Here is a 13,966-nt window from a genome sequence, read left to right as displayed (position 1 = left end):
TAATTACAAATGATCGTAAATATATCACCACTGATAGTGGATATATCACCACTGATAGTGGATATATCACCACTGATAGTGGATATCATACCGGTGATTGTGGATATATCACCACTGATAGTGGATATCTTACCGGTGATTGTGGATATATCACCACTGATAGTGGATATCTTACCGGTGATTGTGGATTTCTAACTCATTAATTGTTGATATCTTACCGATGATGGGCGTGGCGTCTGCTGAAGGCGGGAGTTTGTCAGCCACCAGTAATTGGAACACTGCCAGGGACAACATGACTGTGATCTGGAGGGACACCTTCTCTCCGGACTCCACAGGCAGGTAGTAGCCCAGGGCGGCCATGACTGTAATCAACATGGACGGCACGATCAGATTGATCAGGTAGAACTGAGGTTTTCGCTTCAGTTTCAGGTAGTACGTGACGTCAGGGTAGGGCTCGGGACAACATCCGTAATACAGCACGTGTCTCTCCGCCTTCAGAGAGACATACGTCCATTCCACGTTTGTGACAGCAGACGACAAGTCTCCTTGTGGATTCTTATACTGGAAAAAACCAAAACCACTGATATAAAATTACAAGAGAAGATGGCGCTACATTCAAATTGATGAGGATTAGTACCACACGCACCTGTAAGTCCATGTCAAGGCCGTGGTAGGCCCAGGACCCAAACAGCAGCTTACAGGTCTGGTCGTCGTACGGGAACTTCTCTACGTCCACGGCGCAGATGCTCTCCAGCACACTGGGGAAGTTGTAGTACACGGTGCCGTCAGAGTAGATGTTCGGGCGGTAGTCCTTCAGTCCGACGAAATCATCCGAAACGCTGAAAGATTCAGAGCAGTCAGAAACTTTAAGTTACTTATAAAAGAAAGGGATGAATATTTGTATTGCCAAACAGACATACAACTTTAAAACAATAAGAAAATTCTATGTCAAAAGATCATTTTATGAAATAGAGGAGGGTCTCATTCGAACACACCGCAGGCAGAGCTAATGCAAAATATCAAACTCATTCCTGTAAAATGTTGGTGAATTTCGCTTAATTTAGGTTGGAGAAGAGTTCACCTGTCGTATAAGGTGAGGTCTGGGATCCAGATATACTTGTAGGGCACGATGAAGTTGGAGATGCCCCCATAACTGGAGGGGGTCCACGTCAGACGGCAGTCCTGCCATTTCTGAGACAATCACATAGTAATCAGGTAAGACATTGAACTCGGGTATTATTGAAAATAGCAATTAAAACAGTTTAAATATTTTATTTGATTTAATACATTAATACTAGTGAGTTAAATATGTACAATGTAAATATTGAAACAGAGAAGAGTGCGTTACCTCAAATTATAGGTCAATGAATCGATGACTTACCAGTCTGACCCACACATTGGCCCTCAGAATCTGCTGGGGCTCATCCTAGTGAGTGAAGACGCAAGTATTATTACTGATGTTTCTTTTTAAGCATAATAAGCTCGATTCATTAGATTAGTTAATGAAAGAAAAGAAACGTCAAATCGATTTCTGCTCGGTAAGGAAAGTTTTCCATTCATGAGCATACTGGGTTTGGCACAACACTGTCTTTCTAAATTCTATTTGTATAGTGAATTTAAGTCTGCGTATTCTTTTAGTACATTTGTACCCAGCACTGTAAAATAATAGACTATGTTTACAGATTCAATAATTGATATGCATTTCATCATCTTTCACAATTAAACAAAAAACAAAAACAGAGCAAACAAAACAAAACAAAATAAAACAAAACACTATATTAGATAATGGTGTTGATATTGTCATGCTTACATTGAACGTTTTGGTCAAATAGTGACTAATAATCAATGTACATTTTATATTTAGGAAGGAGTACATCTTTAAGGATAATTTTATATAAAATACATCATAGAAAGAGTGTTTTATGTTTGTATCCACCTTTCTTGAAAAACTGCGGTTACATAGATCCGCTAGTTTAAGAGGCCCGCGGACCATATTACTAGCCTGTGTGTCCTGTTAACGGGATTTAAGGGTGTCCATCGATATTCATATATTATTTTTATAAAAACTTTAGAGATTGTTGTTGGTGTTTTTTTCTTAATGCTATAATATTATTCTTATTATGATATTAGTCTTAGCATAAAGAAGTGTAAATTATATTTCTATGAGAGCATTCTTTAAATCATTGCATGTTTATATTGAATTTTTTTTTAATTAGAACAATCCACTACACAATTTCAAATAATTCGATAAAAGAAGTTTGGCACCCTGGGTTAAAGTAAAGTATGGCCGTTCCAATGAGAGTTATTTGATAACTTTACTGTAATTACTTTTAATTGGATTTTTGCCTCTCTATGGGATTGATTTAAATAAATGCTGTTTTTTAAAGACCAAAGCAAAAGAAATAGGTTAAATCGTGATGACCAAAAGGAACTTTTATAAACATGAATCAATATATTAAGCTAGGTTCGTATCCAGCTTCTTTTTGTACCGGTGTATTGTAATATTAAGTGAACTCGGGGGCTCAACCGTAATGGATATTGGCACTTCCTATCAATAAAATCTTTGAAATTCACAAAGACTTCTTTTTACGATATTAATTCAAACAAACACGTAATTCAATACTGACAAGATTTCTCTTCCTCTTTCGCGATTAAAACAAAAATTAATTAAATTTTGATCCGGACAGTCTCCTGCGATTGAACAGAACAAACACGGATACAGAGGGGTGTTTACCAGATCGATGACCTGACGGAGCGCCAGGTCAAGGGTCACGTTGACGGCCCCGCCACAGTACGGCTTCTCCCCGGCGTCGTATGACGTAAACAGGTGGGTGTGTAACGCCTGCTGATTGGCTGTCGTCTGGCCAGCTATACCTGAAAGATACAGTGTACTTGTCTCACATGGTTCTTTTGAATTTCTTCTGACTGCTTTTCCAAAATAACAAATATAAACAAATTAATAAATTGATTCGTCTGTTTTAAATTGCATACATCTCCATTCAAAAGGAAATGTTTGGATACATGTATATAACGTTTTTTTCTGCAAAATGAAATACCAGTTCCTAGACAAAAATAATTATAAGGAATAGACAAATGAGACCGTTTGAGACCTTAATCTTGCTCTAGATGGATTTGTTTTGTCAATAGTATTATTTATTAATTAGGCTGAAATGAAATAATTTAATTTTTAGTATGGGTATGCCGATTTGGGATACTCAATTACATATGTACATTTATTTCAACGACTTAAAGTATTGCATAATGACGTTGTAATCACGGTTATTAAAATGTTTAAAAGTTTTAGTATTTAGTCTAGAAATGTGTTTGGGAGATTATCGACAATGTTAGGCAATAAAAATTAAAAAGTTTTCAAATCTTTCCCGATTTTTGTTTGTTTTTGTTTGTTTGTTTGTTTGGTTTTTTTTGTTCTTTTCACAAAGAAAACATGTTATCAAAAAGGAGGCAGATTACTTTCTTTTTTTAAGTTCTTTAACTTTTTAAAAGGACATTGATATTTTTCAACCTTTTGCATTATACATGATATATATTGTTGAATAGAACGAGTAAAAAATCTAGTTTATTCGCAATAAGTGACTGTCAAAGGTAAGATATTTCTGTCGTTAAATTCTAACACATTTACTTGTTTTATTTTGGACTCATGTTGAATCATTAAGCACATGTGCAGAAATCATTCATGCATCTAAATATGCATAATGCACAATTCGTATACAATTCTAAACAGATTTGTACGATGACGGTGTATGGTTCTTTGTTTAAAACACCGCTGGGTGCTGCTTGATTCCGAAATATCGCCCCGGACAGGACAAGAATATCGACAGGAAAAACAACGGATCATTGACTATATATTCGGTCAATCAGACAGGTCTTTTTTAAATCTGCCTCACTATGGGTTAGATATTGTATAAAGACAATGCCACCCCTCTAGGGCGAGATATTTTATGTTTTTGGTTCTGTAGAGAAAAATAATGGATTTTAAAGAAGACTTGAATGATCCTAAAAATATCATTGAAAACATTCATTGTGTTTTAATAACCCACTTCTTTCACTTCGCTCCACATTTTGGGAATAAACAGATAACATATTTCTATTGGGTCTAATGCTATAGAGATAACATGCCCTCAGAAGGAAAAAAAAAGATTATTACCATTGTTACACTGAATTTTTCAGTTGGTTTCTAACAAGAGAAAATAATCAACTATGATTATAACAATGTTAAGGGTATTTCCTACGTCATTACAATATAACAATCGATAAGAACGAATAAAACACGTGCATGCTATCGATGAAAAAAGTCACCTGATTACCAGTATGCATTGTTAATTTTGATACAGTCTATTTGATAGCCTAGCATGTGCGCTATTGGTTCCGACTGACTGTCATAATTAATACACTTCTCATTTGTCATAAAAAATATATTTTTCAGAGAAAAAACACAATCAAACGTGTATGCATAGCTAAGCGCAGTACGCGTACTGGTTTGCATGCGAGTTTTAAACGGATATTTTGGTTAAAATTATTTTCTTTTCCAAACACCTGATACGTTTTTTTTGGTAAATTTTAGCAAGTACATGTACAAGCAATTTACATGTACGTTTTTCAATAATATGATTAATTAACCTTATACCATCAACAGAAATCTCCGATAATTCCTATTTCGAGCCATTCATATTCGCGGGAATCAATTTTCGAGGAATTTTACTCATTTTTTGGAACGTGTATTGTAGAAAGAACATTATAATGTGTTTCTATTCATTTATCATTTAAAATTAAAGAAAACATTGGGGAACATTTATTTTTTGGATCGAGGAACCCCAGTTACTTATACATATATACCCCTCAAATTCAGAATTACCAATGTACCTCGGGAAAGACCGGTCTACCGCACCTACCAACAGCGCTCAATACGATCGGGGCCTCTCTCCTTCCCCTACCATTAACGTAATGAATTAAATGAAGCCGTCTCTAATTACATAGAATAATAAACATTAGAAATCAATTAATAAAATCAAACTGATTAATATCATAAATAAATGAGAAGTGCAATCCCGAGTCACAGATTCGATCGATGTCTGATTAGAAAAGGTTAGTAACGCCCTATTTGTGTTGACAAATCAATAATATAAAGGTATAGCCTAACCTTTGTGTAGGTATATTACAACAATACAAAATATTTGATGCACGAAGAAGTGTTTCAGATTGGGTTCAAGGAGCAGTGGAGTGGAAGAGTCCCAATCTATGGCCAGGTCAAATCTGGTTGTAGGAGACGGTAATCAAGACGGAATCACAATGCGATCTGATTTGTAGTTAATTCAGGGAACCAGTATTTACTTATAATTAAAGTCACAATGACACCTGGATGAATTAAATTACACTGATTCTGTAGAGCTTGCATTTTCGACAAATCGATGCTTTATTTATTATACATATGTATTTAGTTATTTGATATTCATTACACTTGATGAGGGGTGTTTTTAAATGGTTTTTTGTTGTTGTTGTTGGTGTTTTTTTTTTATACGGGAAAAGGATCCTTTTAAACAGATACAGACAAGTGCTATTGAATTTAACAAAAATACTCGTGTGTGTTTGAAAATTTTAGTGTCCAGTTAATGATGTAGGAAAATTATAATTATAATAGGCAGCGTTAAAACGTCCGTCTTTAATTGAAAACAAATGTCTAAATATACATGTGTACATGTAGAACACGTTCAAATATACCTGTGTACATGTACAACATATGTCTAAATATACACGCGTACATGTACAATACATGGCTAAATATACATGTGTACTGATATATGAATCATTGAAGTAGATTTATTTACTTTTCCTCAAACAGTGAGCACACAGATGCATTATATTTCGTAGGAATTCTATGCACAACTTTGAGTGTAGTCGTGATAATAAATTAATTGTTTTAATAATTTCCACAAAAATAGTAGGGCTAAATATAAGATTAAAATTACAAGCAGACAATAAAAAATTTTATATGCTATTTCAAAAATTATAATTTTACATGGAATAATGAAGCTGTGGTGACCATACAATTAGTGTTTTCTTTAATTTAAAGGAAAACTTTTAATCTAATATTACTGATTAAAACCTTACCATTAATGAAAATTGAAAACAGACAAACAATCCCAGAAATCCTGAAGTGTCGCTTCTCCTCCATTCTGATCATCCGAAGTAATACGCTGGGTAATATGTTTACTGGCTGTCCGTGGTCCGAGAACAATCATTAAAATGAAATATTTTAATCCGACATCGCGACAATACCGCCCTAAATAGATCGAACGTTGTGTTGACAGTACGCATTTCCTGGGCCATTATTTAGATATATCTTTTTTACTCAATCTACCGTTAATGATTTTTTTTTTTGCGCTGAATACATTCTACCCTTTGCATGTATGTTTTAATTTCTAATGATTAACAATCAGCCGGAGTGAAATTGTCGCGGGGCGGTTATCCATTTGTTCTCTAATGAGGTCTTAAATAATCTACACAGTCTTTTGTTTTTACTTTTAAAGATCAAGTTAAGGTTACAAGAGCAAGTTCAGTCAGAAATGAATGAAGCCATACCATTCTTTCGAAAGCGTTCATTTAACGAGGGTATTAGCGTATAAAGTTTCCATTCGTATATTATCTGACGCGATGTGCATGAATTAATGAAGCAATGAAGTTGACGCTTATTCATTTCTACAAAAGTAACTACTGCACTTGATCGATAGAGTCCTCATTATAACAGCCATTAGTTTACAATAGCAAATGTATAATAAGCTGGTTTTCAAGGCAACTTTGTGGGACTTATAGACTTTGGGGTGGGCGGGACTCACTTTGTTTTCTAGTTTGACACTTCTTTTTTTTTTTTAAATCCGTTTATATTATAAAATCCTTTCTATTTCTTCATATAAGAAATGTGAAATTTTCATACTGATATTTTATTTTTTGGAAGAGAAAAAATCGGATAGGGCTAAATTATTAATTAAAAATTACAGCTAAAATTAGAAATCTTAACCCAGCGTTTGAAGCAACAAACATTTAATATTTTTGGTATTTAACCGCCACACACTCCTTTAAAAGGTTAAAAGAGCATCAAATATTAGCTATACTTGTTCATAACACTTTTACCTGTTTCATGTCAGCGTATTTGGAGGGCTGGTTGCGGGGGGGGGGGGGGTCAAAACAAAACGGCTCAAATAGTGGTTGGATTACGATATTGCAATGGAGTACATGTATATTATTTTTGACAACTTACAGTTACGAGGCACAGGCAATTTAAGATGGCTGGGAGATCAACAAATTACACATTAAGTCCACCTAAAATCATCTTAAATTATGATTATTATAGCCATGAACTATTATTTTGTAATAAAACATTCTCGTCAATAATAGCATTTAATATGTAATTTGTGATATGTTGTGTCAAAACAATTATTTAGGTATTTTGAATTTTTAGAAAATTTCAACCATACATGTAGGTTTTTAGTCTTACCATTTGTTACTTATTTGTATCAGAACGTGCTACAGTAAAGTACGGTTATAGCGAACACGTTTACAATGAATTGACGCTTACCGCAAGGACGAACAGCACGTGACTACAGACTAAAGATTAGCACTATGATATCTCCCTCGTCGCATTCACTAAACCACTATTACAACACACGAAATGATTTTTTGTGTAAAAACAAGTACAATAGAGCGTTTATTTTTCTCCATTAATCATTTATATAAAATCTACATATAAAGTCATTAAATCAGAGAGGAGCAAAACATCAATCAAAGAGGACTTGTTCGTCAGCCGAAAAGCCTTTGATAGAACTTTCACCCACTATCGAACCAGCTTTTGTCAAATAAAATAAAATGCTTCTCTCTTCACAAAAATTCTATGAGATTTCTATGCCTGCGAGAACATACAACATGAATAGCTCTACAATGATGTGAACGATTGGTACAATTTGATACGCCAGTACTACAATGTAATGTAAAACATGTATGTATAAGATTTAAAACATGAATTGAAAGAATTCAGAATCAATCTTTACACAAAATGATTGTTGACGGTTGTTAGAATCAAGATTAAATAACCAATAAATTATCATGTTTCATGAATTAAGTTTCATTATGAATGGAATTTTTGCCCTCAAATTTTCGTCAATAATCATTAGATGATTTACACAAGCCATCACATTTGTACTTGAAAGTAATAAAAGAACACACAGATACCCGTACAACATACAACGATGAACAAAAAGAAACAAAGTCGGTCCACAACAATTGCAAGCTTCTTCCAGGCTTCTTCGTAGTCAACATTTGGTGCCTTGATCACAGGATTCCCACTTTGAATCGAATAGTATTCTTTAGGTGATTGCTCCATAATATGTTGTTTATCACAATACGAGTTTTCTTTGTGTTTTCTACAATTTTCCACGTGGTTATTGTTTTGGATCTAGCAAAGAATAAAAACGTCAATTTTTGTTTAATGATGATCACCTAAAATCAGTTTAAACACGTTCACTATTGTTTAGTCTTAACCAGATGAAATGTTTCTTTAAATTATGAATAACGCGATTTTTTTTTCACTGTGTATTAATGAATTATTAACAATTGATATAAGCATTCGCAAATGTTATTCACGTTTTCACGCAACATTAAGCTTTGGGGTGATTAGAGGTAATTAGATTTTTAGTTCAAAACAAATGTATTGAATTGAAACAAGACGGTTTCACATAGATAATTTGATTTTATTCGCGAAAACGTAAATGTTGAATTCATGACATTGCCATTGAAAAAAGATGGTTTCAGATAGATAATTTGATTTTATTCACGAAAACGTACATGTTGAATTCATTGAGGTCATAGACATTACCTGTTCAGGGACGCCGTTTAGGTGTTCAACACAAACCAGGGTAATCTTAGACAACCTGAGGACACCGATATTGTACAGCCAGTCCGGCATGCGCGTGTTGCCTTGGTAATGGATTGCTATTACAACCACCGCCATGAGACAGGTAATTCCCACCAAACACAGCGAAAAGTTAAAGTACTTCGCTGCAACAAAAATATATTCTTAAGTTAGACCATTTTGAATTTTTTTAAGTTACGTGTACATGTATATTGTGGTATTTTGATCAAATTATACAGAATACTCCTCAGGAATATCTTTAGTCAAACGTGAGCTACGTCTTCCTTTCATTGAAAATTTGTCTGTTGTACGTGATGTTTCTGCGTTCTGTACGTGAACCTCTCTTCCTTAATTATTGATATGCAGTGTTTCGTACGTCTTCCGTTCATTTGTAGATGTAATTTTTTAGTAGTCTGTGGTGTTTAGTTGTATGCATACGGTATTTTGTATTTGTGGTGTGTTGTTGTTGTATTAAGTTGTACGTTGTGTTATTCTTTTGTTGTTTGTAGCGTTTCTACCTATGAGCGGCGTACTGTCGGCGGACGGCGGGAGTTTGTCGGACACCAGCTGCTGGAACACTGCCAGGGACAACATGACGGTGATCTGGAGGGACACCTTCTCTCCAGACTCCACAGGCAGGTGGTACCCCAGCACCGCCATCACTGTGATCAGAGCCGAGGAGACGAATAGACTGTTCTGGTAGAACTTGGGCTTCCTCCGCAGGGTCAGGTAGAACGTGACGTCAGAGTAGGGTTCTGGGCAGCATTTATACTGCAATACGTGCTTTTCCGCGCGCATGGAAACATACGTCCACTCCACGTGCTCAACAGCAGACGACAAGTCCCCCGCCGGACTCTTGCTCTATATGAAAGATTATTCTTAACTGGCATTTTCCCATATTGAACAACATACCCATGCACAATACTCAGTAATTTATATGAATATTACTGCTTACCACTAAATCCATGACCAAGCAGATGGACAAATTTACAGCTATAAACAAATACTTATCAATAAACTGATCGAACTGTATTAAAATACAAATTAATAAAAGGCTCGATTTGCATCATTTATTCATTGATTACGAAATCTATCCATGTTTCATCGTAGACCAAGAGCATAGACCTGCCACCCATTGCTTCTATCATCTCATTAAACCAAAAAAGACACTATTATAAAATAAATACGTCTTTGTTTGGTTGTACATCCAGGAACACAATCCTTACCACCAAATCCATCTGGGTTCCGTCGTAGACCCAGGAGCCGAACACGAGGGGACAGGTTTGTTGATCGAACGGGAACCTGTCCACATCTAGGGTACACAGGCTCTCTGTCAGGGTAGGGAAGTTATAGCTCACCGTGCCATCCGAGTGAAGGCTGGACCGGAAATCACGGAAACCGACTAACTCCGGGGAAATTCTGTATATAAATAGTTCAGTTAATCGCATGACATTTGGGATCACATTATTTTCGAGCAGTGATTTAGTCTATTGGTTGGTAGCGTGTATTGGGATTAATGTAAATAGCGTGCATAAGGATAAATGTTTTTAGTTGCGTGCTATGGTTCGTTTTTAAATCGTGCATTCTAATAATCGTGCGAAAGTCGAAAGAGTGTTCTGAGATCGTTCCCATGAGCAGGGATTTTTGTTTCTTTAAGTAACGTCACGTTGGATTTGATGATTACCCGTCATACAGCGTGATATCCGGAACCCAGATATACCGGACCGGAACCACAAAGCTCTCTATGCCCCCAAAGTGCGAGCTGTTCCACACTAGCCGACAATCCTGCCATTTCTACAACATACGACGCAAACTTGTAAAATTCAATTCAAATATGCAAGTATAGAGCCATCTTCTGTATCACCATAGTCTCTTAATGTACAAGATTGTAGCGAAGGGAGATTGATTAAGGGTATTTGATATCTAATGATCTCTTTTTAATTATTTAGCCAAGGGCCAGTGCCCACAAAATAAGGCCGTTCGCCAAAAAACATTGGTTTTCTTTTTTCTCGACGTAGGGGTAGCTTAGAGACTTTTCATTATTGGTGTTAAGATTTGCATGTTCTTATTAAACTTGCCTTTTCAAGGTACGTTAACTTTGCTGGCACTGTACACATCATTATGGTGTTCCGATGGAGCCACTTCGACCTTCACCTTTTGGGCAAAGATGCAAGAGTGCGAAGTTGCAAAGGTGAAGATGCGAAGGCGAAAGTGCGAAGATAGAACGGCGATGTGCGAAGATACTATCGCTTCTTCACCTTCGCACTCTCGCCTTCGCAACTCCGCACTCTCGTATCTTCGCCCTAAAGGCGACAGTGCAATGGTCGCAGTGGCTCCTTCGGTACACCATACATCATTAACTTTTACATCACACAGACATTGAAGCATCTCACCAGTCGTATCCACACGTTGGCTTTCAGAATCTGTAGTGGCTCGTCCTACACAAAAAAATAAATCAGAATCAAGATACCATATCTCGCTGATTACGTGTTCAAACAGCTATTTGACGCTGAATGAAACAGAACTATTTACTCTGTTATCTACAAATCGGTGGGTGTATCATTTCACAGTTGTCCCTTGAGTCCCATTATCACGGATGAATTCACTTTTGTCAATCTTTCTTCACAAGTAGCACGTTAGGATTTATATGTACTTAATAAAGAATGTGAATTAATAACCGAAGAAACGATGGTAACTAAATTAGTACTGAACACGATATCACTTAACGAGAATGTATAGTTTATGTGATGGAGATTTAACATCACCTTCCATAAGCCGTCTATTCACCAACTATTATCACAAAACCTAAATATGCCTACTAGGTATCGAGACCAAGAATTTCAATCATCTACTACATGTTTGACCTTCACCTTGACCTTGAAATAAGCAACTGGTATTCCAGAGAAAATCATCCTTTCTACCATATATACTTGCTGCTTGAATTTGACTTGTCATCTACGTGTGGGGGAAAGTAATTACGTGTAAACCGTGATGTTTGAAGTTCCTCTTGCCATAACTAACCTAGCTGTCTACCCAGTATGATCACGTGGTACCTCAATTGGTGTCCGTATATTACATTATATGGTTTGAAAACAACAGATCTATAGATAGCGACCATAGTCTTTGACCTTTAGAATCATAGGCGTCGGAAACGGGTGGGGGGGGGGGGCTTAGGCCCCCCACTTTTTTCGCATAGTTAGACCTAACCATTAGGCACATAGCATGATAGAGGGTTTAGCTCCCCCACTTTTCTCCTCGGAAATGTAATTATTCCTAAATTTACCTTGAAAGATTGAGAAGTTGGAAGTTATAGGGATACTAGCCCCCCCCCCCCCCCCCCCCACGGATTAGGAATTTCATGATTTTGGGGGGGAAAATTGGGTCCGTAAATTTATTTTTGGAAGTATAGGTATACCCCCCCCCCCCCCCACCCCACGGATTAGGATTAACTTGAATGATCAAACTCAAAGCGGCGTGGTTTTTGTTTTTTTATTGAAGTGCGGTGACCTTGATCTTGTTCGTCTGCTGAACAATGAACAGGATCGTCGAACCGTCTGCATCTTGTCTACAGAGTGTGAATAGATTGTGTCTACAGTGATAATAACGGGTTCCTTCTTCATATAATCGCATTCTAATTCGAAGAAGTGTATATTGCCTACAAAATCTGCATCACCTTAGTCTATGATGACCTTGACATTTGATCTTGGAAACAGGGCGGTCCTTATACCAAAAAGACGGGAGTACATAAAATAATCGTAGAAAAGATATTCTCAGATTTCAACTCCAGCATGGAAATTTCAAGCATGCGATCATGCCGAATTGACTCACTTTACCAGATCGATGACCTGACGGAGCGCCAGGTCAAGGGTCACGTTGACGGCCCCGCCACAGTACGGCTTCTCCCCGGAGTCGTATAACGTAAACAGGTGGGCGTGTAACGCCTGCTGATTGGCTTTCGTCTGGCAAGCTATACTTGAAAGAATAAATATCTAAAAATATCTAAAAACAACTGGGTTATACAACCCTCATCGAAGGTAATAGAGATGATAGATTATTGTTTCATGGAACTGTAACTGTTACAGAATTTTCTCTCCTCATTTTCACACACTTGCATATACGAAGAGTAAACAGTGTACGCACGAACTTCACTGTATAGAGACTTAGTCCTTCATTTAGGGTTATTAATAGTATGTGTAGGAAAAATAAGATAGTTGAATTTAATTCATTATATTTACATCTACCAAGCATAGTTTCCTCTTTTTCTTACGGAAACTTATGGTTAATAATTCATAGCTCTATAGGAACAGCCAAACAGAAATCTACACGCCCTATTTATCGATTGGTCGAAATCTACAGCGGCTGAAAGTGACAGGACTGAAATTGACACGCCCTGTTAATCGATTGGTCTGAACCTACAGCGACCTTAGTAAACTTCCGGACTGCACGAAATTATCATGACGATGCCAGACTCAAAGTCTCACAGGAGACGATTTGGCTGTTTCTTTAAGCTTACGTACTTTTGTACATTAACAGTAATTAAATGAATTTAACTAACTTTTCATAATCAGTTTATTAATTAGTTAAAGAAAGATGTTAATATAAACAATAAAATGTTTTCTTTTATGATTCATGCAGGTTATGAAGGTAGCGATCATTGCAGGAAAAAATTTACATAACCCGCTAACGCGGGTTATGTAATTTTCCTGCAATGTCGCTACCTTCATATCCCGAATGAATCACCAAAGAAAGCATTTTATTGTTTAAATAAACGTTTTTTTCTTCTTTGAATTGTTTGACCAAAGAAAAGTATACTGTGAACTTTTAATTGCGGTGTATTATTTTGATTCATTCCTTCTTTACTTTCTCTTGACAAAGATTATAAACAATTTAATTAAAAAAATTGATTTATGTACAAAAATATAATATACAAAGTAAATGAATTAAAATTTATTCACGTATTTAATAAATGAATTGATTAAAAAGATTTTGATTCTATCCTAAAAAATATCCTATTCAATGAAAAAAAAATTGACGGAATGATATTAG

At 36.1% G+C, this 13,966-nt stretch overlaps 1 protein-coding gene across 1 annotated transcript in view; it reads right to left on the bottom strand.

The window, feature by feature from the left end:
- LOC128175048 (polycystin family receptor for egg jelly-like) overlaps window positions 1-13,966 on the bottom strand; it is a 43,022-nt gene that overhangs the window by 1,529 nt on the left and 27,527 nt on the right. The window contains exons 29-39 of the mRNA XM_052840437.1: window positions 12,754-12,892; window positions 10,605-10,714; window positions 10,147-10,339; window positions 9,439-9,781; window positions 8,885-9,066; window positions 8,242-8,464; window positions 2,735-2,874; window positions 1,382-1,426; window positions 1,082-1,191; window positions 647-839; window positions 219-561 (exon numbers count right to left, since the gene is read on the bottom strand). Coding sequence (XP_052696397.1) covers window positions 219-561; window positions 647-839; window positions 1,082-1,191; window positions 1,382-1,426; window positions 2,735-2,874; window positions 8,242-8,464; window positions 8,885-9,066; window positions 9,439-9,781; window positions 10,147-10,339; window positions 10,605-10,714; window positions 12,754-12,892 — 2,021 coding nt within the window. The remainder of the gene's footprint in view (window positions 1-218; window positions 562-646; window positions 840-1,081; window positions 1,192-1,381; window positions 1,427-2,734; window positions 2,875-8,241; window positions 8,465-8,884; window positions 9,067-9,438; window positions 9,782-10,146; window positions 10,340-10,604; window positions 10,715-12,753; window positions 12,893-13,966) is intronic.

The sequence above is a fragment of the Crassostrea angulata genome, chromosome 3 (assembly GCF_025612915.1).
Source record: "Crassostrea angulata isolate pt1a10 chromosome 3, ASM2561291v2, whole genome shotgun sequence".
Taxonomy (NCBI): domain Eukaryota; kingdom Metazoa; phylum Mollusca; class Bivalvia; order Ostreida; family Ostreidae; genus Magallana; species Magallana angulata.
Note: the sequence above shows the minus strand (reverse complement) of the source record. Positions and strands in the feature narration are given on the sequence as shown.